Source organism: Crotalus tigris, unplaced genomic scaffold (genome assembly GCF_016545835.1).
Source record: "Crotalus tigris isolate CLP2741 ecotype Arizona unplaced genomic scaffold, ASM1654583v1 scf7180000018323.1251302, whole genome shotgun sequence".
Taxonomy (NCBI): domain Eukaryota; kingdom Metazoa; phylum Chordata; class Lepidosauria; order Squamata; family Viperidae; genus Crotalus; species Crotalus tigris.
In genome coordinates this window covers 938,427-965,405 of record NW_024096943.1, presented here as the reverse complement: position 1 = coordinate 965,405, position 26,979 = coordinate 938,427, and the positions used below count along the sequence as shown (strand labels likewise).

General features: G+C 42.1%; 2 protein-coding genes across 5 annotated transcripts in view; both read left to right on the top strand.

Annotated features, from left to right (window-relative positions):
- Window positions 1-827: 827 nt before the first annotated feature.
- NXNL1 (nucleoredoxin like 1) lies at window positions 828-16,107 on the top strand. The gene is made up of 4 exons (XM_039350382.1): window positions 828-971; window positions 1,798-2,185; window positions 13,692-14,015; window positions 15,548-16,107. The coding sequence occupies exons 2-3, from the start codon at window positions 1,860-1,862 to the stop codon at window positions 13,984-13,986; spliced, it is 621 nt and encodes a 206-aa protein (XP_039206316.1). The 5' UTR covers window positions 828-971; window positions 1,798-1,859; the 3' UTR covers window positions 13,987-14,015; window positions 15,548-16,107.
- Window positions 16,108-19,862: 3,755 nt separating this feature from the next.
- LOC120311176 (GEM interacting protein) overlaps window positions 19,863-26,979 on the top strand; it is a 72,479-nt gene continuing 65,362 nt past the window's right edge. For 3 of the 4 annotated variants that reach the window (XM_039350371.1, XM_039350370.1, XM_039350374.1), the window contains exons 1-2: window positions 19,863-20,822; window positions 24,776-24,913. In XM_039350371.1, the coding sequence (XP_039206305.1) occupies window positions 20,603-20,822; window positions 24,776-24,913 (358 nt within the window). In that variant the 5' untranslated portion in view covers window positions 19,863-20,602. The remainder of the gene's footprint in view (window positions 20,823-24,775; window positions 24,914-26,979) is intronic. The other variant, XM_039350372.1, reaches the window with a different exon arrangement.

Here is a 26,979-nt window from a genome sequence, read left to right as displayed (position 1 = left end):
CATGGACACTCTTGAATAGCAAACACATATTGCATTATGTATCTTATATTACTTCCATCAAGGTCAATCCTACAAAATTATGCAATTAAAATGTTATATCACAGTCAGCAGTCAGATTAAAGGCCTTTGGTGGGCTTGCAATCTAGATACCTGTTTTCTTGCTTATGAGCCTCTCTATTAAAATAATAATTAAAGGTTATTTTAGGTATCTTATACATAAAGTAAATTGATTAGAAAGAGAAATATTTGTTTCTTTGCTTATTTAAGTTTATCTGCTGCTTCAATCACAATTACAACTCTCTAGGCAAGTTACATAATACATATAATTAATATTAAACTACCGCACTCCAGATTCTTCTCTCAGTTATTCTGCCTAGTGGGATAGGAGCATTTCCTTTTCTTTTTGATGGTCTTTTGGATTTGTCAAAACATCATTTTTTATTATTATCAGGGATCACAAATATAAGCTGCGTATGTGAAATCTGACAGAGCCTTTTTTATTTTGCAGTTTTATATGCTATTTCATTTCTTAGCTGATTTTAGATTGCTAACATTTTTAAAAACAGCCCTTAATGAATGCTAATTGCTTTTTATAAAGAGGACAGAATTTAATGTTTTAAAATGATCAATTGATTCAATTGTGCAATAGGTTTGCCAGTGTTAAGAATAAAAGTATTAATGAAGATCTAATGATATGATTCATTGGGCCATAATCTGTTAGCATGATAAAGTGACAAGCAAATTCATTGGTCATATTCTTTCCAAATAGCTACTGTAAGAAGATTAAAGTATTGGCTGTTTTGTCTATTAATAGGTAGGGAGGTAGATTCAGTAAGATAGGTTATTAGCATCAGCCGTGAATTAAAATATGGGAACAAAGTACTGCCTTTTAGACTGTGAAGGACCTTTCCAGTGGTCTGAAGACCTGAAAATATCGCTTACTACCTTCCCAACAATGAGGTGGCTTTGAGGTGAGACGAAATCAAACTGAACTAAAGCAGGAATGCCTTGTTAATTTTTGCAGAGACAGCAAAGTCCCCATCTTTGCCTAGGAATGTCATTACACCTGGCATGTTTAATAAATATAATCTATTTAAAGATGTAGATATTTATTTCTCCTATTCTCAAGACCTAATATTTTCAATAGCCTGCCTGTATACTGTAGTACCAGCCAAACCATTCTCTCTAGTAGTTACTCTCATACAATAGCTTTTAATAGAGACATTTATAATGATTTGCTTTTCCTGGCCCAACCATTTTAATTTTTTGTTAGTGCTAGGCTAGGACAACAAGAAAGAGAGACCTGCATTGAGCTGGGCTGAGATTTGAATCTGGGTTTTAATGTCCTTTTCACTGTATTTTCTTTTGGGATTAAATTTTGGAGAAATGAACCCCCTCTATTTCTCTAGCTGAATGAAACAGCAGATTGCCAAATTATCATGCTTGTTTTTAACCATTGAACAAGTAGAAAATTAGCGGAGCAGGAGAGGTTGAGCTATTTTTTTCTTCTAGGATGCCTTGTTTCTTTCTTTCTGATCCGACAATGTTTTAACATAAAGCAGCGTTTTTAAAAAGGCTGCCTTCCTGTGCAGTGGGGCTGGCTGCTGTTTTGTGTCCCCATCCCACCCAACAGAGACAATTAAACCTGTTGACAGTGATAGGGCATGTCACTGATTAGTGTACAGTATTGGTTTTCGTGCTTCCTGAGCCTTTAGTGCAGGTTATACAGTAAGTTGCTAAATAAATGATGAGGAAAACAATTGACAAATGTTGTCTTCCCTTTTTTTTTCTTTTCAGTGCTAACCTGGGGCAGAGCCTAAAAATGGTTCTAGTTTAAATGTAGAGGCCCCCTTGTGGCCATGGCTGCCCTTTTTTTCCACAAGAGCCTTGTTGTGAACAACAAGGACAATGATGAGCTGGAGTTGGAACGGGAGCTCACCCGAAAATTAGAGAACAAAGTCATGCTCCTCTATTTTGGCTCTGGTGAATGTCCTCGATGCCAAGAGTTTGCGCCCATCCTGAAAGATTTTTTTGTGAAACTCACAGACGAGTTTTATGTGGAGCGAGCATCTCAACTAGTTCTCGTCTATGTGTCGCTGGACAAAACAGAGGAAAAGCAAAACAAGTTTCTGAAGAAAATGCCAAGGCGGTGGCTGTTTTTACCTTTCCAGGATGAGTTCAAAAAGTAAGGATCTGAGAATTTAGTTAAGAAAACGCTAGAACTGAGGCTGGGCTCACAGACATATTAAGCCACAATGTGGGTTTGTTTGGCCTTGATTCAGCCTTTATAATCTATAATATACATGTTATAATTATCAATCATTTGTCAGTCAACAAATTGTGATGTGAATCTGCTTTAGATGAATTGCATTTTTTTCTCTTTTACAATTCTACAATTTAACTTACATAAACTAAGCCATAAATACATTTTTTCCTGTTTCACGCAAAAAGTCTAGAGAAGGTTTCCAGTCAGTCATAAATATAGATATTATCTTTTCTCTGATCAAGAAAATTAAAGTAGCCATCTCTGCAAATTCCATCATTTTCACCAACCATTCGTCCATTGTTGGTAGTCTAAAACTTTGTGCATATAATAGTCTTGCTGCATTTGTCATATATAAAAACAAGGTTTCTAGTTGCCTGTCCATTAGTCCCAAAAGAATACCTTCTGATTTTAATGCTATTTTAATCTTTAAAATCTTACTTAATGTATGCATTTATATCCATATTTTCTGGCTTGTTTACATATCCACCAAATGTGATAAAATTCTATATTGTTCATATTTCCAGCAAAGATTCAAAATACCGTTAATACATTAAGAACATTTCCCTGGTGACAAATACCAATGAGACATCATTTTATTAAAAAAATCTTTTTAAGGCTAGTACATGATGTAAATTTAAATCCTCTGAATCACTTATTTTCCATTGATCATTTATATATTATAGCCAATGTTTAAGTCCATTTTATCATACATTCTTTCACTTATTCTTCTGTTTCATATTTTAACAAAAAAAATATACATTTTACCAGTAATATGTTCATCCTTAGCACATGATTCTATTTCAAATTCAATCTTACTGATAATTGTACCTTAAGAAAACCATTCGCAACTTTATCCTTCTGTTATCAAATCTTCTCTTGATTTTGTTTTGCAATTTCCTTGGCATCGTGGTACATCATGATGAATTAACCATTTATGTTTACTTATCATTCTCATCTATGTTCCTTGTGCTGAAAGCCACAAAAGTGTTGCTGAGCACAATGTAGACGTATATTTCATACTAGTGTGAAAACTAGTCATGTCACTTTTTTCACAGCTGCTATAACCTCGAATGGTCACTAAATGAATGGTTGTAAATCGAGGACTATCTGTACTTAACTAACTAACTAAATAAATAAATTGTTGTCCATAAGAACTGGAGAGTACCCGTATCCATTTAGCTTTCCTTAATATTTTTAGAAAGCTATTTAATTTTACACACTTGTAGCTTGTATTTATTGTTTGATGATGCTAAATATTGCTTTCATGGTTTAATGTACCACCCATCTTTTAAAACAACTTTAGTAACTACTTTCCAGAAGTGGGTCTAGTGGTTAAAGTGCCTGGCCTACAGAACAAGACACTTTGAGTTCTAGTCCTGCTTTAGGCATGAAAGCAGGCTGGGTGATTTGGGGCCAGTCATTTTCTTTCAGCACAATCCACTGTCCAAGATCCTAACTCACCACTGGCAATAAAGACTCAGAGTCAATCAGTTCACAGGTGGTGTCGTTCTACTAAGAGGAATCTTCGGCATGCAGGTCAAACAAACAGTGCTTTCAAAGTCCGCACTGGGAGCAACTGCCTCCCAGCGCTGTTTATACACACAGGCAATAAAACACACACCCCCTAGCCAGCATCCGGCCATGCATCCCTTAAAAGGCTACTGGCAACAGCAAGCAACCTCTTCGTCCCGGGCTGCATGGCCCCGTCCCACCCGGGCTGCATGGCCCCCGTCCCACCCAGACTCATACAGCTGCAGACCTTATCTTCGGCCCAGCCAACTACAGGGCATTAGCTCTGTCTGTACCCCGGATGGCAAATGTCCAGAGGAACACCGCCGGAGCTCTCAGCTGCTCTGTGGCCCAAGGAATGTCACTGGAGCTCTCAGCTGCTCCGCGGCCTGGAAAAACGCCGCCGGTGCTCGCAGCTGGGATGCGGCTGCCTGTCAGCTGTTTGGTTGTTTGACTCTTGACCGAGTCCCACACTTCTCGAATCCGAGGCATCCACTCCTGCAGAGGACAAGGCGAGGGGTCTTCCTGCAGGCATTCCGGAATCAGTACAAATTCCACTCTGTGCACCACCCGAAAGGGGGTGAAGCCGGTACTGCTGTGGACCGTGTTGTTGTATGTCACCTCGGTGAACGGTAGGAGATCTGCCCAGTTCGTCTGTTGATAATCAATATAGCACCTCAGATACCGTTCCACCATCGTGTTGGCTCATTCAGCCGCTCCATTGGTACTGGGGTGGAACGCGGAACTCAGGCCCTGTGACGAACCGATCGAGTGGATGAACTCCCGCCAGAATCGGGCAGTAAACTGTACACCCCAGTCAGATATTATACGTCTGGGCATCCCATGCAGCCGGTACACATGTGTTATGAACAGTTTAGTCAACCATTGAACAGATGGTAAACCCTTGCATGGGATGAAATGTGCTTGTTTTGAAAAAAGGTCTATTACTGTCCATATTACCGTATTTCCACGACTATCTGGTAGTTCTACAATAAAGTCCATTGCTATCTTCCCAAGGCCGGGTCAGGTTGGAGACCTGTTGTAATAGGCCAGGCAGTTTTCCTACACGGGGTTTTATGGCAGCACAAATGGGACATTCCCGTACATAGGTTTCCACATCTGCCTTCATCCCTGGCCACCAGAATTGGTGTCTGAGTAAATGCAATGGTTGCAGGAAGCCAAAGTGACCAGCCTGCTTAACATCATGGCTTCAGTGGAGTACCTTCGTCCGTGCCTTTCCTGGCACGTAGACCTTATCGCCCTTCCATGCCAAACCCCCCCTCTTGGTTAATACGGCCAGATGGCTCACCAACCAGGGATCTCTCACAGTTGCGCTCTGCAATTCCTGCACCAAGTCCTCTGCTGGTCTGAGCGTGGTTACTCTTTCGGCTGGATGCCACAAGGGGGGGGTATCATGGCCTGCACCACCTCCTCCCTCTTGCTGTTGTATTGCGGCATCTGGGATAATGCATCTGCCAAAAAGTTCCTCCCACCAGGCACGTATTTCAACTGAAACCGAAACCTCTGGAAATACTGTGCCCATCTCATATGTTTCAGAGCAAGGCAGCAAGGTGTTTGTAGGGCCTCAAGGTTTTTATGATCAGTCCACACACCTCGAATGGTTCCTTGGCCCCCTCCAGGAAATTGCACCATGTGGTTAACGCCCACTTTACAGCAAATGCCTCCTTTTCCCATATCGCCCAGTAGTAGTTAACTTACACAATGTAAACACACAAGGCTGCAGGACCCTGATTGTTTTTCTGAAGCAGAACCGCCCCCACCGCCATATCACTGGCTTCTGCCTGCACCATAAACTCTTTCTCCAAGTCTGGATGTCATAAGACCAGCTCCCTCAAAAACAAACCTTTCAGGGTTTCAAAGGCTTTTTGGCAAGCGAGTGACCATGGCAATAATTGGGTAGGCCGTGGCTTACTCACCAAGTGTCTGGTACGGAGCAGGTCTGTTAAGGATAAAGCCACCATAGCGAACAAGGGGATAAACTGGCAATAGAAATTCGCAAAGCCGAGGAAACTTTGCAATTGGCGTCGTGTTTGTGGGGCTTGCCATTCAAGCACAGCCTGAACCTTAGCTGGGTCCATCTCTATGCCCTCCCCCGAGATCCGATACCCAAGGTAGTCTAACTGGGTTTGATGGAATGCACACTTAGACAGTTTGACATACAATTGTACTCGCAGAAGTTTCTCCAAAACCTGCCTTACCAACCTAATGTGGTCTGTCCTGTTCTCGGAGTATATGAAGATGACATCTAGGTACACAAGGACCCCCTGATATAAATACTCATGCAGAACTTCATTAATCAGGTGCATAAATACCGCAGGGGCCCCCTGTAACCCAAAGGGCATTACCCGATATTGGTAACTCTCCAGAGGACTGTTGAATGCGGTTTTCCATTCATCCCCTCTTTTTACTCATACCCTATAATATGCCTCCTGCAGATCGAACTTGGTAAAGATTTTACCCTTTGCTAGGTGGGCTAACAGGTCCTTCATGAGTGGTAGGGGGTATAGGTTTTCCACACATACCCCATTGAGACCTCTGAAATCCACACAGAGGCAGAGAGTGCCGTCCTTTTTCTCTTTGAACAATACTGGGGCCACAACCCATGATCAGGCGGGTTGGATAAACCCCCTTGCCAGATTTTTGTCAATGTACTGCCTTAGCTCAGCCATCTCTTTGGGTGTCATGGCGTATATCCAAGGTTTGGGGAGTTTGGCACCCAGCATGATATCGATGGCACAATCAGTAGAACAATGAGGAGGCAAGACCTCGCTCTCCCGCTCACTGAACACCTCAGCGTACTCTGGTGGAAAGGCGACTTGCTCTCCTCCACCCCCTTCCTGGATCTCTTTGCCTCCTTGGACCCGCTCATGTGATGGAGGCCGGGGACCAACCCCTATCCGGACTTTCCAATAACCCTCCTCCCACCAGATCGTCGGGCCCCACTTGTCTAACCACGCTAGACCCAATATCATGGCCTCCATCATTGAGGGGATTACGATGAAATGTATGACCTACCAATGCTCTCCCATCTCTATCCGTACTGGTTCTGTGATGAACGTGGCGGAGCCCCTCCCAACAGAGACCCATCCACTTGCCCGAACCTTACTGGTTTGAACAAGGCCTTTACCCTAATTCCTACTGTTTTCACCACCCCCTCACTGATTAAGCACCGGGAACACCCTGTGTCAATGAGGGCATCATACGTACCCCAACACCCTGACTGTGGACTAACCAGCGTAATGGAAATGGTGAATGGGTGGATAGGCTCACTCACTATTGGGTCTTCTGTGTCCTCAGTGTCATCTTCGAAAATGACCAGTTGGTGTCCTGTCAAGGCGGTCACGTCTTCCGTCTTAGACTGCTCTCCACGAGGAACGGACCCCTCAGCCTGTTGTACAGCCCTTGATTTTTCTGGGGTCTTCTTGGGGGTGATTTTCACAGGGGACTCTGGTTTTCCTTGGACTGCTGGACTGGGACATTCTGCAGTGTGATGTCCCAGCTGGTTACAGCAGAAGCACCTGAACACTGGGCGAGGTGTCCCTGTGGGTTGGCTTGGTCCTGGCCCTGGAGCCCTTGGTCTTTCCATGGCTTTACATGGACCCCCAGGCCCCTCACCCCCCAGGCCGGAATTCCTGAAGACCCATGTCTAGGTCCAGTACTTTGCGGAACCACTCCTGCAGCCTGCTTGGGATCCCGCAGTATACACACACCTGTCGTAGCTCCCGGTCCAGGCCTGCCCAAAATTGGTGGACTAACAGGCGTTCTGGCCATGTGCACAGCTTGCTAGCTACTCGTCTAAAGTCCCGGACTCAGTTGCCTGCCCCATTGTTTGATTGCTAATAGCTCTCCTTCCGCATGCTGCACCCTGGACACGTCTTCAAAACGGGCCTGCAGCGCACCCAGAAATGACCCAATGTTGGTTAGCTCCCGGGCGTGGTCGCTATGCAGGTCAGCCACCCACTCCACAGCCTCCCTCTGCAGGGCTGCTGTGACTGCTCCTATCATAGCCCACTGGGATGGATAAAGGTAGCCATAATGATCCAAGTGACCGATTGTTTGACTCAGGAATAATGCCAACCGGTCTGAGTTTCCATCAAATGTAATCTGGAGGGGTGGAGGACCCCAGACCAGTCCCTGAGCCCAGGGACCCATACCCCTCCCTGGATCATGCGTGGGATCCACCATAGGCTGAGGAGCCAGTGTCATAGAGTCTGCTCCCCTCCTGGTTGAGAGCCCAACCCCAGACCTGACCTTCTAGGAGGAGGCCCCAATGCGATAGACAGTGGCCTACCTGTCCCTCCAGCCCGTGGCCTATCCACCAGCAAGTATGCACCCTTCTCCTGTTGCGTGTTACTTCTGTGGCTCACGTCCAGCTTCAATTTTGGGCTGGCCAACTGGAAGCGGCCTGGACCCAACTGGAGTGATGAGGGACCGGTCTGTAGCCATGATGTTGCCTCCGTACTCTGGTCCCATCTTGGCCATGGGGAGGAGTCCTGGTAGCCTGCTTCTCTGAAGTACTCCCGTAAGATATCCATTGTCGTCTGGCTGGGAGCCGTGGAGTAACTCCAGTCCTCCTCATCTTCGGTAACATGTCTCTCCCTCCATTGGCATGATTGCTGGCTCTCTTTTCCTGGTGTAAATGGCTAGCTGGTTGCCAGGCCAGTGGCAGCTGGGCTATGCCACCACTCCCCGGAGGAGCCATCCCTTCCTGTGATGGACCCCTGGCTACCCAGGGTGTCCCCTGCCCGTTCCATTGGCCGCACTTCCACCACTTTTGGATGCACTACTGGTTGATCAGCATCCTGAGGGGCTAGCTCTGGGACTCCAGGTGGAGCTGCTTCCGCCCCTGTAGGCACTACCTCCTGGGTACCCTCAGCCATACCCTCAACTCAAACAAGCCAAACTGCTTGCCTACAGTAAGTCCTGGGTGCAGACACAGGGAGAGGGAAACAGAGGATAAAGGGGTAGTTTTAGAGCACGGACTTTCTGTCCAAGATCCTAACTCGCCTCTGGCAATAAAGACTCAGAGTCGATGAGTGGTGTCGTTCTACTAAGAGGAATCTTCGGCATGCAGGTCAAACAAACAGTGCTTTCAAAGTCCGCACTGGGAGCAACTGCCTCCCAGCGCTGTTTATACATACAGGCAATAAACCCTGCCCCCCCTCTAGCCAGCATCCGGCCATGCGTCCCTTAAAAGGCTACTGGCAATGCCCAAAAGCTCCTTCGTCCCGGGCTGCACAGCCCTATCCCACTCAGCTCCAGACTCAGCCATCTCCAGACCTTATGTTTGGCCCAGCCAGCTACAGGGCATTAGCTCTGCCTGTAGCCCGGATGGCAAATGTCCCAAGGAATGCCGCCAGAGCTCTCAGCTGCTCCGAGGCCCAAAGAACGCTTGCAGCTGGGATGCAGCCGGCTGTCAGCTGTTTGGCGGCCAAGCTTGCTGACGACTGGACTCAGGTGGTTTCGCCGGCGCTGGCTGCCATTGGCGTCTTCTGCCCTGCGCGCCATCCTTGCCCTCCCCCCCCACCTGTCTATGTCGAGCCTGGAGGGCTTGACACCCACCTCACAGGGTTGCTGTGGAGAAAATAGGAGGAAGAAGGAATATTTGGTATGTTCATTGCCCTGAGTTATTTGTAAAATAATAAAAGTGGGATATAAAATATATTACAGTATGTACCTAAATTAGTGGATAAGATAAGGCTTGGCCTGCTCCTGTCAGTTCTTTTTGCTGGAGGAATGTGCTACTCGTTAAGTGCACATGAGGTATCTCAGGGTGGGAAAGGCCATGGGGGGGGGCTAGTGAGGAACAGGCCCTGAAGGCCTCCCCAACCCACTAAGATACCTTATGTTTCCCCCTCCCTTCCTTTCTGAGCAACTCCGATGCCATGCTTTGCCCCATAGGCATGCAAATGAAGCAAACACTTCTCCCCCCAAAAGAATGGAAGCTTCCGGGGGGGGGCATGAGCTCTTTTACAGAGAATGGGTGTTTGAACTTGTGCGAGAACACGGACCCCAGAAACTTCCACTGTCGGGCATGAGAAGCATTTCAAAGGGAAAGAAACCACAGCAGAGAGGAGACAGATCTTTGCAAGATAAGTGAGTCCAGCGTGGCAGGAAGTGAGGGGGAAGCAATCGTGGGGAGTGGGGGGGGGAAATAGGGTGAATGTTGCAACCATTCATAAGGGCGAACAATTGCCATGGTGCTGCACCATTCGTAATTTTGGGAGTGTCTCATAACCACTAGAGGGTGCTTGTCACGTAACTTCAAACAGACACTAATGGGAATTACCTGTATTATATTATGGTCCAGAAAAGCACAGAGTCCTGCTGTATGGCTTAAATCCTGCTTTAGCAAGAGAGTGAAAGTAAAACTTCCAGATTAGCAGTTACAGAGATCCAGCATGAAGCTCTTGATTAAGCAACAGCTAGGCTCCAGCTGAGCAACATTGTGTAACAAAGGAGCAGCAGCTAGAGAGATAGGACATCTTGTCCTTATGTATCATTATAGCCAGGATCCAGAATAGGGTTGCTTCAAAAGGTTGCTTAATGAGTTTCTTCACCAACAACTCTGAGCTTATTTCTATCTATAGTACCTTCTTACGGTGGCAAACAGATATAAAAACCAACCATACAGATCCATTAAAGAAACTGGGTTAAAGCCCCTAAAAAAATCACATTATCAGCTTTTCAGATAAACAACATCCACATCAGAACTCCACAAACTTCCCAGTCCCTGTGCCTGGGGAAAGATTCAATTCTGGAAGGCCAGCAGGGTCAAGGCTATCTATAGTTAGGGAAAGGGAGGCTGTCCCACAGGACAGGCACTGTGACAGAATTGGTACACTTCTTGTATTGCCAATCAGGTTGCTCTATTCTGCTGATAGTATCCAGAGCATGTCCATTCTGCTTGATTTAATGGGATGATGAGAAGCCATCAAGGATAGGTGATCTTGATGATAATAATAATAATAATAATAATAATAGTTGGAAGGGTCCTTGGAGGTCATCTAGTCCAACCCCCTACTCAGGCAGGAAACCCTATACCATTTCAGACAAATGGCTGTCCAGTCTCTTCTTTAAAACTTCCAGTATTTGAGCATTCACCACTTCTGGAGGCAGGTTGTTCCACTGGTTAATTGTTCTCACTGTCAGGAAGTTTCTCCTTAGTTCTAGGTTGCTTCTCTCCTTAATTAGTTTCCATCTGTTGCTTCTTGTCCTGCCTTCAGGCGCTTTGGAGAATAGCTTGGCTCCCTCTTCTTTATGGCAGCCTCTGAGATATTGGAATACTGCTATCATGTCTTCCCTCGTCCTTCTCTTCATTAAACTAGACATACCCAATTCCATTAACCGTTCCTTATATGTTTTAGCCTCCAGTCCCCTGATCATCTTTGTTGCTCTTCTCTGTACTCTTTCTAGAGCAGACATGTCAAACTCGTGACATCACATGATGTTGCGCAACGTATCGGGACTGTTTTTGCCATTGCTGGCAATGGGGTGGGCGCGGCTTCCACGTGATGTGTCTGGCCCATGGGCCGGCAGTTGACACCCCTGTTCTAGAGTCTCAACATCTTTTTTACATCATAGTGACCAAAACTGGATGCAGTATTCCAAGTATGGCCTTACCAAGGCATTGTAAAGTGTAATCTGGCCCCATTCCAAGCAGAGTTTAAGGGTGATAACCAGCACCTTGAATTGTACCCAGAAGCCCAATGGAAGCCAGTGCAGCTCATGTAGCAGCAATGTTATGTTATGGGGTGCCCAATACTGCAAGTAATACTGCATTCTGGATCAATTGAAGCTTGAAAATACTCTTTAGTAATAGCCCCATGTAGAGCATATTACAATAATTCAGTTGGAAGGTGACCAAGGCATGAGTTACCATGAGCAGTGGCTCCCAATCTAGAAATGGGTACAATTGGCTCACAAGATGTAATTGTGAAAGGTGGCCTAGATAATGCCACCATTGCACCTCAGGCAGGAGTTATGAATTCAATACAATTCACAGATTATATACCAATTCTGCCTGGGGTGGTGTTACCTCATTCAAAGTTAATGATCAAAATCGCAAAATACTTAGGACATTAAAGCCCACAGCCATGAATCTTATCAGCGTTCAGCTGAAGTTGGTTCTTCCCAATCCAGGCCTATTACAGCCTCCAAGTACTGAGAAAGCACCTTGCAACATCATTTGGATGGCCCAGAGCAGAGATAAATGTCATTTTTTTAAACACTGGGTTGAAAGATGACCTAATATTAGTTTCCATGTTAAATAGGAGGAAAGACCTCACACCAAGAAGCATAAACCTAGAAATGGAATCTCCCACACCCAACAACTGGCACCATCTTCAGAGGAAGGAGAACCACGAAAAGCAGGTGGACTCTCCCTCTCCCACAAGGAAGCATTCAAAACTATTTCGGCCCAACTGAATGTGACTTCTTGGGAAGTCTTAACCAATCAGGAAATACACGCATCTAATAGTCCCAGGGCCATGACCATTCTCTTGGATGTCACTGAATTGAACTCAGCTCAGATAAATGTTCAGGAATAAGCAACGGCCATTTCCATAGAACCAGCAGAATGGGATGTCAGTTTCAAGTGAATTTCATCATACTGTCTTTTTATTATTAGGGTCTCAAGATCTGAAATTTGTTAGGGTACTTCACTGACTGTGGCTTCTTCACCTCTGAACACCCTTTGATGATGTATATTGAAGAGCATATACATCTTCTGGTTCTGGAATTTTACCATTTGTGGTACTGGATACGATAGCACTATCCAGACAGGCCCGCTAGTCTGGGTATCCTAGATACATCACTCCTGTTTGAGGAGTAGGTGGTAGTCATGGCTAAGAGGGCCTTTGCACAGCTTTCTGATGTGTGCCAGTTGCACCACTTCGTAGATTGTTAGGCTCTACTCACTATCACTCATACCCTAGTCACCTCCAGAATGGATTACTGTAATGCTCTTTACATGGGGCTGGCCTTGAAGAACATCTAGAAACTTCAGCTGGCACAGAATGTTGTGGCCCCTGCCCTCAGGAATGTTATCCCCTCCAGAGGAATAATATAGCCAGAGGTGAGGTTAGTCCCATCTCTGTTAACCTCCCAGAAGGCCCATGAAACATTTTTTTTAGATCCCATGGAGAGCTTGCAAGGTGGTTGTATGAGGTCACGTGACTGTTGCTTTCCTGTAATAGTTGGATTTTTTAAATTTTTATTTGTTTGATTGTTTTTTATTATGTAACTGTTATATAAAACTATTGTGTACCTTTGAACTGTTCGTATGTTTGTATATTACCCAGAGTCAAGTCTATGTGACATGGATAGTACTATAATGGCATGTTTTGCATTTCCCTTCTCTATATTGTCGCTGGAAGCGGGAAGATTAATTATATGATGATGTCACAGGGCTAAGTAAGAGATCCAACCTGTTATTGGGAAAAGGGAAAGAAGTTTACAGATAAATGCTTTAAGGAAGAATCCAAGGGTGACCCATGCTAAATTTGGGGAAATGATCAGAGTACTTTGTTAAAAATACAGTCTGGTAAATGTAACTTTGAGACCTTGGAAGACGGCAAGGAAAATGTGAAGAGGAGACCTAAAGAAGGTTCTACTCACAGCAGCCTGAGAGCATTAATCATTTTTCTCTTTCTAAACTCATTTATTTTCAGAACAGAAAAAAAAGGTGAAAGCACCAGGATATCTAATAAAGATTTTCCTTGCCTACCCCCCCCCCACTGCAGTTGCAAAATCTCTTCTTAATAAATTGACAACACATGCTTGGGACTTGTGTATGTTGTTGGTAATGTCCAATTGTTGTATCTGAGTATAACTATACAAATAAATAAATCATTGTAAAACATTAATATAGTCTTTCTTTCTGCAACATTCCTAGGGAGCTGGCATTAAGATTTTCGGTGACTCATCCCCCTGTGGTGGTAGTTTTAAAACCAAATGGTGAAGTCATTGACCACAATGCTGTGGAAGAAATCAAACAGCTAGGCACAGCTTGCTTCAAGAACTGGCAAGAAGCAGCTGATTTGGTGGACAGGAGCTTCCTTTTATCTCAAGACTCCGAGGATGTGACCCTGAGAAGTATCACTGATCCCATTCGGCGGTTCAAGTACAAACTAGCCAAGAACAAAAGGAAAATGAGAAGCAGAGATGGTGATAAGGGTCAAGTCTCCTGATGAGATGTTTCTTCTTCTTGGAACTTCAGGTTGGTGAACTTGAGTATTCCCAAACCATTGCCTACGAACAGGTATATGTGTCCATTAGATATCTACAACCGTATCAACCAGACACAGACATTTTTAATTGCAGATGTATTTCTAGTTTTGAAAATCTAAAATATTTTTTTCTAAAATCTAGAACTTGCAGCTATGATATTATTAAGTATGTATATTGTGTTTATTTGTAATTGGAGCCTGGAATGAATGTATGACATAATGCACTCAAAATACTCAATAGGTCTGGAAACACTTTGAAAATAATTTGGAAGAGCTTCAGACCTCACATGCACACAACATGTCTCTTTCTTCAGACTTTTTGAGGAGCCTGAAAAAACCTTGTCTATTGGAAAGGGTGAAATTATTAAAGTCACTGTGACCCTTAAAGAAGCTACAACTTTTAAAATATACTTTCGGCAGAATTCTGAAGATGAGTAGATGTTTTAATGAATAGTTGACTTGCCACAGATCTAAAGCACTTCTTCCAAAGACACTAATTTTACAAGCATGCATAGCTCTAGGACAGGAATGTCAAACTGCCGGCCCATGGGCCAGATACGTCATGGTGAAACCGCGCCCACCTCATTGCCAGCAATGGAAAAAAAGTTGCGATATGTCGCGACACATCACATAACATTGCGTGTTTGATACCCCTGCTCTTGGAGACCATCGGGGTTGCACTGAGATTTTTTTCCTGGAATAACAGCAGAAACCACACAAGATAAAAGTGAAAACAGCTTTGTTTGCATACTTTACCATAACACTTTTCATGCAGATCTGCCTTCTGAAAGAATCCACCAGCATTTCATTGTTTGAAACATCTCATTTAATTACAGTTGGGGAAAAACACTTTGTTGCCAACTCTCAGTATTTCTTTTGCTTTTCTGGCACCCAACTTTATCTCCTTGCCAGAGTCAGTGTTCTTAAGTTGATAGTCTTCCTAGTAAGCAGTTCTTTTTGGGCAGGCTGCCACTAATCCTTTTAGCAGGAGAGGAGGTTTTTCTTCCTAGATGAACCAGGAAGTCTCTGTATGTTGTAACTCTCAGGTTTGCAGTGACCCTAAACTCTAATTGCTTGTTTTGCCGGTAGGTGCCACTTAAGGGACTAGCCTTGCAATAGGCAGTATAGTCAAGCTTATAAAGGTGTTTTAAAAGAATAAATCCAAATATACAAAGCCTTATTGATAACCTAATACCATCTCTTCTCTACAATATTCTTGTTGGAATACATGTTATAATGTATTTTGTATTGCAACAGCTACAGAATTATTTAGCCAGTAGATGGCAGTGTTTAGTTTGCATCTATGGTTATAATCTATGATTTCTATAAATTCTGAGGAGTTTCTGTGACAGTTAAAAAAGCCCATTAAGCAGCAAAGCTCATGGTGACTGAACATTGTACACTTTATTTTGATCTGCCTGACTATGTAACCATCCTCTGCTACCATTTCTATAGAACAAAACAGAATTTCTATAGAATAAAACAGAATTTCTAATACTTCTCCATTACCTTTTTTTCATAGGAACTCTTGATTAAAGGAGGACCTTCCCACTTTTTTTCAGTCACCCATTGGCCATGCTCAACTTCCAAATAACTCTTTCTCGTAAGTGCTAACATCCTTTCTTAAGGACCCAATGAAGCCAGAATTTTAATTCTGTAGTACATCAGCCCATATAGCAATGCTATATTTTGATCAATGAAAATCTAACTGTTGTTTTTAGAGACTTATTGTACATTTTATTTTATCTGAAAATAGAAACTGTCCAGAACAGGGTTAGGCAGAATTTGGATTGGAGGAGTAACAATAGAATAGTGTTGTTTGTTAACAAGCAGAAGTAAAAAAAGAAAAGCAAATAATGTTAGTTTTGTGACCTTTGGAATAATGAGCAAGAATTGTTATTTCAAGGAAATTTAATAAATTTAATAAACACAAGCAAAAGAACATAATGATATCAAAGTCTTAGATTTTAAAAGAGCTGATTTTAACAAACTCAGAGAGAACTTGGGAAAGATTCCTTGAATGAAAATTCTAAAGGGGAAAACAACTCCAGAAGCTTGCAAAACTGAAAAATATGATCATAAAAGCCCAATCCAGCACAATACCACTGAAAAAGAAAATCAAGAAATCTAACATGAAACCAGCATGGCTGCACAAAGATCTGATAAAGACAAAAAGGACAAGTACAAAAAAATGGAAAGAGGACACATAAGTAAGGCAGAATATCAGCAGACAGCCAGAATCTGCAAAGAAGAAGTCAGGAAAGCAAAGATTCAGAATGAACAAAGACTTGCAACAAAAATCAAAGATAATAAAAAAAGTTTCTTTCAGCATATACAGTCAGTCCACTAAAGAGAGAAGATGGCAAGGAAGTAACAGGCAGCAGAGAGAAAGGAGAACTACTAACTCATTCTTTGCATCAGTCTTCACGCAACAAGAAATTATAGACGAACTCACCAAAAACATAACTGAAAAAGACAGACTAGAAATAAAAGTTAAAATGAACAAAAAAATGGTAAGAGAACACCTGTCTGATCTTGATGAACATAAATCACAAGGACCTGACGGACTACACCCGATCCTGAAGGAGCTGGCAGATGTCATCTCAGAACCATTGTACCATATCTTTCAAAAATCCTGGAGCACCAGGGAACTACTAGAGGATTGGAAAAGAGCTGATGTGGTTCCCATCTTCAAAAAAGGAAAAAAGAAACAGACCCAGGAAACTACAGACCAATCAGCCTAACATCAATACCTGGGAAGATACTGGAAAAGATAGTCAAAAAAACCGATCTGCAAACATCTAGAATTGAAAATCAAATTCCAAAATGAAATTCAACGTAGAGAAAAGTAAAGTCTTACACTTAGACAAGAAAAACCAAATATATATATATAGATTGGGTGAAACCAGGCTTAATAGCAGCAAGTATGAGAGGGATCTTGGAGTCTTAGTGGACAATCAATTAAATACGAGCCAACAATGTGCGGCGGCAGCCAAAAAAGTCAATGAAATCCTAAGTTGCATCAACAGAGGGATTCAATCAAGATCACATGAGATACTAATACCATTCTACCACACCTAGAATACTGGAACCAGTTTTGGTCTCCACACTATAAAAAAGATGTTGAGACTCTAGAAAAAGTGCAGAGAAAAGCAACAAAGATGATTAGGGGACTGGAGGCTAGAACATATGAAGAACGGTTACAGGAACCGAGCATGGCTAGTCTAATGAAGAGAAGGGCCAGGGGAGACATGATAGCAGTGTTCCAATATTTGAGGGGCTGTCAACCTATTTTCCAAAGCATCTGAAGGCCAGACAAGGAATAACGGATAGAAATTGATCAAGGAGAGATTCAATCTGGAAATAAGGAGAAATTTCCTGACAGTGAGAACAATCAACCAATGGAACAGACTGCCTTCAGATGTTGTTGGTGCTTCATCACTGGAGTCTTTCAAGAAGAGACTGGACTGCCACCTGTCAGAAATGGTGTAGGGACTCCTGCTTGGGCAGGGCAATGGATTAGATGACCTACAAGGTCCCATCCAACTCTGTTATTCTAAAAAAAAAGTGGCAATTGACACATGCCACACATTTTTTAATCAGACGTCTTAGAGAACATATAACCAGTGTTCGAGAGCATAAAACCAGAATTAGTTACAATTTCCTTGTTCTGCGACATGAAATTCAAGAGTTGAAACATTCATGTAATTTGGGTTTGTACTGTTATTGCTATATTTTGATCTAAGAATTATAGTACTATTTATTTATTTAGAAAATTTTCTAAATTAAGTAATTTTTTTCTAGCTATATTCCTAATAATTGAGAACTATTGAGATATCAAGAATTATGGATAATACATCATCATCACAATCATGAAAACCTACAAACATTATTTTGTCTAACTTGCTACAGTGATTATTTTTAATTAGTATGGGTCCTGCTGTTTTCTGCAACATGAATGCATAGTAATCCTGTTGTTTGATTAAACAGAATTTTAAAAAAGAATGATGCCTAATTTCTTATAGTTCTTTCCATCATGATATATTTTCATGCAATTGTTTAAATGTTTTCTTTTTTAGATCTAATACAGTGTTACTTCATGCATTCTTAAATATTATCGTCCTAATTTAAATCACGTGGTACTGAAACAATCTAAAATCTGTTCAAATTGATGCTAAGCTCCTCTTTTCTTTTAAATTTAAGACTGTAAAGAAAGGAAGAAAGGGGGAAAAAAAACCCTTTACCTGCTACTTTTTCCATACTGAACCTCTGTTCCAAGAACAAGAACAAGCTAGGCTTTTTAATTTTGTTTTTATCTTTTCCCAGGCTAGTTAAGAACATTTTTGTTTTCTTTTTTGATATAAATGTTTTTGTTCCTGATTGGATTATTTACAAATGAAAGGCTTTTGTTCCTGAATTTGAATAGCATCTTAATCTTGCAAATTGAGCACATATGGCACAGTGCTTAGCTTTAGAAAGCTGTTGATCTGGATTTAACTTCAAACAATGAATTCACCATGTGGTCTTAGCCCATCTTCCATTCTCTGAGAAGTCTCAACCCCAATCTGTGTATGGTATCCGGGATCTACTTTATGGGGATGATACTGCATCGTAATTAAATATGCAGAATTTTAATATTGGAAAACAGTTGGCTCTACCTCAATATATATTGTCTTAGCCTTACAACAGCCCTGCAAGGAAGGACAGGCAATCTTGTTAGTTCTGAGGGCTATGTCAGGTATCAGGCCACAAAATGTGTGCATGTTCAGATAAAACACATGCACAAATATTCATTGCATGTAGAACAGGGGTGTCAAACTCAATTTCATTGAGGGCTGCATCAGCATTGGGATTGCTCTTGGGGGGCCGGGCGGGTGTGGCCAGGGTGGGTGCAGCCTACTGGGTGGGCGTGGATGGAGTGGGTGTGGCCTACTGGGTGGGCATGGTCAGCTCTACATCGTTCGCATCAAGGGTGCCTGTGGGGGCCTGGGCAGGAGTGGGACAGATCTGAGGGTCTCTGGCAGAAGGGGGTGGGACCAAGGCAAGCGCCAAGGCAGGGTCCATTTCTTCATTCCTCATAAAGGGTGACACCTCCCCAGCATGCACCCAGGGGGTGGGGCCGACATAGGGGCTGGTTTCTCGCTGTTTCTAGACGGCCTTGTGGAGCTAAGACTGAATGCGTTTCAGCATAGATGGCCACCACAAAATTGTACATTGGCTCCTGGCTGGCCTGGGCCGGGGCCAAGGCAGTGGGGGCCGTTCCCTCACCGTTTCCAGGATGACTTCGCGGCCACATGAAACCACTTAGTGGGCTGCATCCGGCCCCTGGGCCTCGTGTTTGACATGTCTGATGTAGAAGCACAAACCTGACTTTATCTTGCAATAAATTAATATTATCTCCATTCTGAAGAGGCGGGGGGAGTCATAAGATACTTAGTGCCATTTTCCAGATCATGGTGTCTTCCAGATATTTAGGACTTGTTCTCACCATTCTTGAGGGTATTGTGATAGAAAAAGATGTAAATAACAAGGGAGACTTCCTTTGTTCATAATTTAGTTTTTTAACTATTTCCTTTTTTTTCCTCTCCCACACTAAATTTCTGCAATTTAGCTTGCAAGCACAAGTTCAAAAATGCAGACAGACCTTCTCCCATTCAATTGTGATTCCTGTTTGGGAAGGTTCCCCTTCCACCTGTGGCCTTTGAACCACACCTTGAAAACTTTTCCTAGGTATTCAGGTAGGAAGTGGTTAATAAGAGAGAGTAAAGCAGGATTGTCTTCCTTTCACGTAGTACAGAGATACTGTAGGAAGAAGCCTCTGATTTCATCACTCCTGCAAAAGGAATGTGGAAAAGCCGCACTGTCTGTCGTTCTTGTGTGTATAACCCAAATGGCTCATCCATTCCTCACAGATAGGGGATGTGTCCTGACATTTCTGCATCTAGTTCTCAGGTGAAATTGGGAGCAAGAATGGCAGGTCGCAGCTGGACACGTTCTGATCTCTAAAGGTACAACATTTCAAAGAAAAAGTGAGCAGGAGATTCACTTTTTGGAAAATATGAGGCATTCTTCTCCAGAATTAATATCACATTCTAGGAAAAACACTTTTCTTTAATAATCTTTTGGGGAACTCTTTAAAGAACAATTTCCTCCCTTTTCGTACTTGTTTTTCTCTACAGAAAATGCAGGCTTGCTTTGGATTGTGTTTCACAAAACTGTCAAGCTGGACGTTTTAATGGAAAACATTGAGTTCATCTTAATGCTAAGAAATTGAGGACATTTGTTCCTCAACCTATCTAGATCGCTGTCCTCTTAATGTTCACTCGAATTATGAAGATTTTTCAGCTGCCCTCAATGGACTGTGACTTGCCAGAGGAATTGTTAGATTTTTATAAAACTACAGGAATATCTTTCTGGAAACTGAGGATAAGGCACCAAGGAAAAGCATAAAGATCTGGAGACTTGAGAATTAATTGGGTTGATGTGCTACACTAGGTTCTGAATCTAGCCTGAATACAGAATTTGCTAGCATTGAGGAACAACAGTGGTGAATATAAACTCTAACTGGAGTCCAAGGATGGATCCCAATGATTTTAGATACCCTTGCAATGGCAAGCAGTCAGCACTGGATGTTCAATCCTTAGCCAATAATCCAGAACTCCTGAGTGCTACTTGGGCCACCGTAGAAGGCCTGGGTAGTAATAAATTCTGCTGTAACAGACTCCTTCAAGTCACCAAGAATCTACGAGGCATAGATAAAAAAATCCAGTGTTTTCGGGAACTTTTACAGCAAGATGGTAAGTACTAGAATTTTTTTATTTACTGGTGTGTGTTTTGTCAATTTCATCTTGTGCATTTAGTTATTAAACAAATTTATTTAGCCACCCAAATCACACACAATGACTCTGGGCCATGCACAACATTAAAAATCTGCAATTAAAAATTCACAATTTATCACCGTCCCCCACATACCCTCCACCCCATGGTGATGACAGCAGAATCAGACAAGTCACTTAATTGGCTCCAAATGGGATCTCAAAGCCTGCTGATCAAACCATGGCTTCAAGGCCTTTTAGAGAAGTAACGTTGAGGTCAATCTTATCGCTGAGGAAATGATATTCCATTATTTATTAAACAAATTTAATAAACATCCTTTAGGAGATCAGAGGAGACTATTATCCCATAAGAACCCTATGGTGTAGGATGCCAGTTTAATCTCTTATTTCAAATTCTGTATTTTGTTTGAACCACAGTTCTTTTTGGTTCCCAGAATTTAATTTCTCCCCCTCCTCAAAAGATGTATTTAAATATTGGTTTTTTTATTTCTCTCAAATATATATCTGAATGCAAATTGTAAATCTTTTTCCTTCTCCCTACAGTAGTACTTTGTTGGGTGTTTGTTACAGTACTGATTTTTCTATGGCATTTTGGAGAGATTCTTGTTTAACAGGTGGGATTAAGGTGGATTGATGTGAAATTCTGTATTGATTTTCAAATCAGTCAACATTCCCACAAGATGGTAGACTTTAGATACTTTATTCTTGAGGTTATGATGGGCAATATAGAACAATAACAGCAATGGGGTGCCATGTTATCAATAGCTGTGATAGAATTCTATCAACCCATTAGGGAACAGAGGAGCCACAATATGGTGGCATTTCCTCATGGAAACAGTATTTTCATATAAAAGAGAACCTTTTTATTTTTTTCTTTGAGAGAATAATTTGAATTCCTTCCTAGCGGTAGGTTTAAATCTTATCTTATATATAAATAAAAATGTAAATGTTCGTTTGTTCAAAATCTTAAATCTCTGAAAGTTCTTCACCGACTGCTTTGAAATTTTGACACAATGTTGCATTCGAATACGCACGTGTTTTTATATACTTACTAGATATCACACCTATAGATGTCACACATGTGACAAGTAAAAACATGCTTTTTTTGGAAAAACCAGACAATCTCTATATCTGCACAGACAATGGAACAAAAAATATTGTATACCCACAAGCATTGTGAAATTAAACATATTACAAATGTGTGCTTTCTCTTTTCTTTCTTTTCCATTTAACCAGACTGAGCCACAGCAACGCATGGCTGGGTACAGCTAGTATCATAATAAAAAAAGAATAAGAGGTACTAGATCTAATTGGTGAGGCACAAGCAGACATGGTTTCAGGTTTATATGGGATGAGTAATCAACCTCTCCCTAGACATTACATTATTGCAGCTAGGCCTGGCAGTCTTAGGCTTGTTGACTTTTCCTTTACACACACATAAACAAGCGTGAACATAAAAAGGTGTGGAGCAGCTGCCTGTTTCTTTTTCCCTTCATTATACATTCTCATTCACAACCTTGCCCGTCTGTTGGGCAAGTGCTATAGTAGGCCAGAAACCACATATCTCCAACCACTATTTGTTTATCTTATTTTATCCTGCCTTAAATATTTTTCTCAATGATTATAAAATAATTATTTCATAACTCATGGCAGTGATCATACCTGATATTCCTTCCTCCTCCTGTTTTCCCCACAACAATAATTACAAACCACTAATAACAGATAAAGCCACAAGTATGCAAAGGGAGATGAAGGGGGGAGTAAGTATATAGTAGCAACATACATTAAGGGAGCAGATTCTACCTGGCCTTAGGGTTTTTCCACACTGAAGCCTTCAAGTGCTTGTCTTCAATGATAAAGAGGCTGGAAATCAGTTTAAGAAATCCTTTTCTGGATTTCAACCCCTTTGTTTTAGCCACAATGATAGCAATAGCATTGTATCAGGTATACAATTAGTAAAAACTCCCTTGGTTTGGTAAATAAACAAATAAAACCCTTATTTTGCCATTTTGTCCCTTGGATACTGCCTAATGTAGCACTGTTACAAAGTAGAAGTTTCAGACATGCCAGCATCCACAGGTAGAATGTTAAAAAAGGATCACAGAAGCTTTCTCAAAATGGCCACCATGGCTGGATGTCAGTCAGAGAATGGCTGCCATTGTAGACAGAGCCAGATGAAAAAAAAATTCTTTGGTAGGATGATAAACTAGGGAAATTAAATCTCATAATTTCCCAAGATTAAATGAGGATAAGCTGGAGGCTGCCAACACCCAACACAAAACTGTATCTTGGAACCACATTTTTCTACTTTAGCCAAAAGCCATTTCTTTCTGCTAATGCTAAAAGAGAATCAACTTCATCCTACATGTGGAATGGCCTAATGGCCTTGAACACTTTGAATTTTGTAGGTTGCTCTGGGACTGAAAAATATCATGAATGAGGCCTGTTATTTGCATTAATATAAAGCACATTGAAAATGATCACCAGATGGCGCCAGCAACCAAAAATTGCTCCTGACCTGATTCCCCCCCCCTCCTCCCAGCACCTCTTCTTTGCAGTACGCTTACAACCTGTCTGTTCCTGCCCTCTGATCCAATATCTAATCCATTTCTTTTTGGTTAATAATGTAAATTTCACTAATAGTATTTTAAATAACAGCAAAAATGAACTTTCATAGTACATTATTTCACTGACAGTTTTGTTTTAATGCTAGCAAACATCAAGTAGAAGCCAAGTTAAAGAATCAGGGGGAAAATAAGTATTTCTTTGATGGTACTGTCAAAAACATTCAGTGATAATGCAACAATGGATCTAGTGAAAATTATGTGAAATGGCATATTACCAAGCATCATTTATATGTGCGATACAGTATGTGTAAAACAGAAAAGCAGACTTCAAGATCTCATTCATCCTTTGTTACAAAATAAGATAGTAGCTTAAATCAGGGAGAGTTAAATTAGTGTCCTCCAGAAGCTTTTGATTAAAACCATCAATCGTTTGATAAGCAGAAACTAATGTGTACTGAAGTCCACAAATCCAGAAGTCACAAAATTATCAATCCCTTCCTTAAATTATATGAAGTTCAGATTCATATATCTTGATATCATTTCATTGTGGGTAAAGCAATTTATTTTAAAAATGTGAGGTGTGCAAGTCCACATTTTAAGCTGTACTTGGGCACTTAATTGTAATACAAAATTGGCAGATGGCAAAGGGATGCTAAACACTTCACTAGATCTATTATTCTCTGTCAGAAATAACCAGAGACCATTTTTATTCAGTGTATGTCCCAACAAGGCTTCAAACATCAGTATTGAGGCTGACCTGGCAGGAGAAATTGGCCCTTAATCAGACATTGCACAAGTAAATATCTGTAGGTTTTGAATCAGTGGAGGCTCCATTTTTCTAACTTGATGATTCCCTTCTTCAAATGCATCCTTCAGTGCTTCTTTATGTTATCTTGGCAAACTCATAATTAGAAATGGGCATTTGCTAAGATAATGTGTCATTTTAGATACAAAACAAACAGAACACAATATTCTATCTACTCTCACGCCCAAAAATAGTGGCTTGAGAATTGCAAGAAATAATGCATATACACTATGCCAAATTATTAATATTCTGTATTGTTATTATTGATAGCCATTTAGACATAGCGTTTAAACTAAAGCATTAGGCTAGCAACCGAGAGACTATGAATTCTAGTTCTGTGTTAGGCACAAAGCCAACTGACTGACCTTTGACCAGTCCTCTTTCAGCCCTAGGAAGAAACTACTGTAAGGGCCAACCACTTCTGAAAATGTAGCCAGGGAAACTGCTAGGACCAGTCTAGGCAGCTAGAGCAACCAACAGAGACTCAAAGGCACAAAATAAAAGTGATGATGATTTAATCATTATTATGGTTATTATTACAGGAGGCATGCTTTCAGGCCCTGCTGAAATTAAATTGTTTGAATTGCTCCAGTCTGTCTCCTGCTTTCTCAGCAAGTATCCAGTTTTGAATGCTTGCACCAGCCAGGCAGCCATAGCGTCTCTTATCACATGCGTGAATGGTAAGTCTTAGAGGTTCATTAAGAATAATAGCAACAAACATTAAGATCATCTTTACTTGAATCAAGTTCTCTTCAAACTTATTAGGCTATCACCCAGGACGGCTAACATCCTGGGAGTCGATATTGTATACATGGCATCATGCTTTTCCCTTTGGAGATTGGAATGCGATAACTTGGCACAGCTAACTCACCACAGCCAACTCATCATGGCCAATTCGCCACAGCCAACTGGTCGTGGCCAACTTGCCAGGGGACAACTTGCCACAGGATAATTCAACAATTCAATTTAATTATTTAAAATAATTTTAAAATTATTTTAATGTTTGTCATCCCACATTTCATTCTGCCCCTCCTTTTGCATCCTTTCTTCAATGATTCTATTCCACCATTTCTTTGATATTAGTGTAAGTCTTGTCCCTTGGCGAGTTGTCCCATGGCGAGTTGGCCATGGTGAGTTGTCCTGTGGCGAGTTGGCTGTAATGAGTTGGTCGTGGCAAGTTGGAGATAAGTAAAGATATGCAAATTGCAGAAAAGGAGTTGGGAAAAGTAAGTAAAAGGCACTCAATAAGAAAAAAAAGAAAAGGAAATACCACTGTGTGGATCCTTCAATTCTGCTGCCCATTTGGCTTTAATCAAACAATGCTTTCATGTAATGCTATTTTTTTTTTAGTAACATAGAGAAGGTATAGCTTGCTGGCTTTAGTTACACTGCGTTATATGCAGCATTTCCTGCTGACTGCAAGGGCACATTATTGGTCACTTTGAATGCATGTTGGCCAACCATAGGCCAGTTTTATCTCAAGCATACTTATACTATTCTATGCAAGCTAGGATAACTAATCAACAAACCAGCAAGCCAAGATACTGTTGCTTGCATTCCGCCAGTACTTTGCATCAACATGCAGAAAGAATTTTAGTGTGCAGCCTATTATGATAGGTGACACTTGTCATAGGTCTCTACTCAGATACTTCATTTGATATGTTTATAGCCATCCTTTTCTGCAGGGAGCATGAAGTAATGGGAATAGTTTCACAACCTTATTTCCCTCTCAGTGATAGGCTGAGAAGAGCATCATTTTTTCAAAATCACTTCACTTGGGCTTGGTGCCTGGGGGCCTTTCCCCATATGCAACTAAGCAGCCTCTTTTTTCTGCCATGTCTTCGTGACACTGCATTACTTCACATCCAGACCATTCTTAAGGTCCATAAGCGTTCAGGGGTTAAAATCACCATGCAACAAGTTCAGTAGCTTTGCTGTGGATACAGTCTACCAAACAACTCTACCATTGGCTCTGTTAAAATGACCCCATCTGGCACCTATTGACATCTGTAGATTGGGGTGGACTTCCTCATTCCCTTCAAGGACTGTTGTGGGAATGGGACAGACAGGGTTTTTCAAATTGGGCTCTCTCCAAGCTAATTCTGGTTTGGAGATCTGGGTCAGCCCAAATAGTAGCTGATCATCCACAGCTGCAGAAGGTCTGTGCAATGAAAGAGGAAGAGAGAGCTGCTATTTGCTTTGGCACTTCATGGCACCTAGACCTCTAATCCAGCGTTTCTCAATGTTTGTGTGACGGTGACCCCCGTCACACAAACGTGCTGAGCATGCGCGGCGCCCCCATGCACGGTGCCCCCATGCGTGCCCCATGCGTGGCATCCCCATGCGCACCCCCATGCGTGGTGCCGCCCCCATGCGCACCCCATGCGTGGTGCCACCCCCATGCGCACCCCCATGCGTGGTGCCACTCCCATGCGCAGCGCGCATGCACGGCACCGCCCCCTGAGGGGGAAAAATGGCAGATCGCATTGTTTGGCGACCCCCGTAAAATGGTCAATCGACCCCAAATGGGGTCGCGACCCATAGGTTGAGAACCGCTGCTCTAATCTCATATCATGCAATTGCTGTCCTGACTGCATTTGAATATAGGCTCAGCACACTTCCTGGGTTCAAAAGCAGCCCAAAGGATTGAGAGGCCAGGGTGGGGATGGTATGAGCCAGGAGGAATCTTCCACTGTACTTTGCATCCATCACGGACCCCTTTAGCAACTGAGAGAAGCACAAGGAT

Coding starts and splice junctions, on each gene's coding strand:
- NXNL1 (XM_039350382.1), top strand. CDS start 1,860: ATGGCTGCCCTTTTTTTCCACAAGAGCCTTGTTGTGAACAACAAGGAC. Junction 2,186..13,691: donor TTCCAGGATGAGTTCAAAAA/GTAAGGATCTGA, acceptor CAACATTCCTAG/GGAGCTGGCATTAAGATTTT.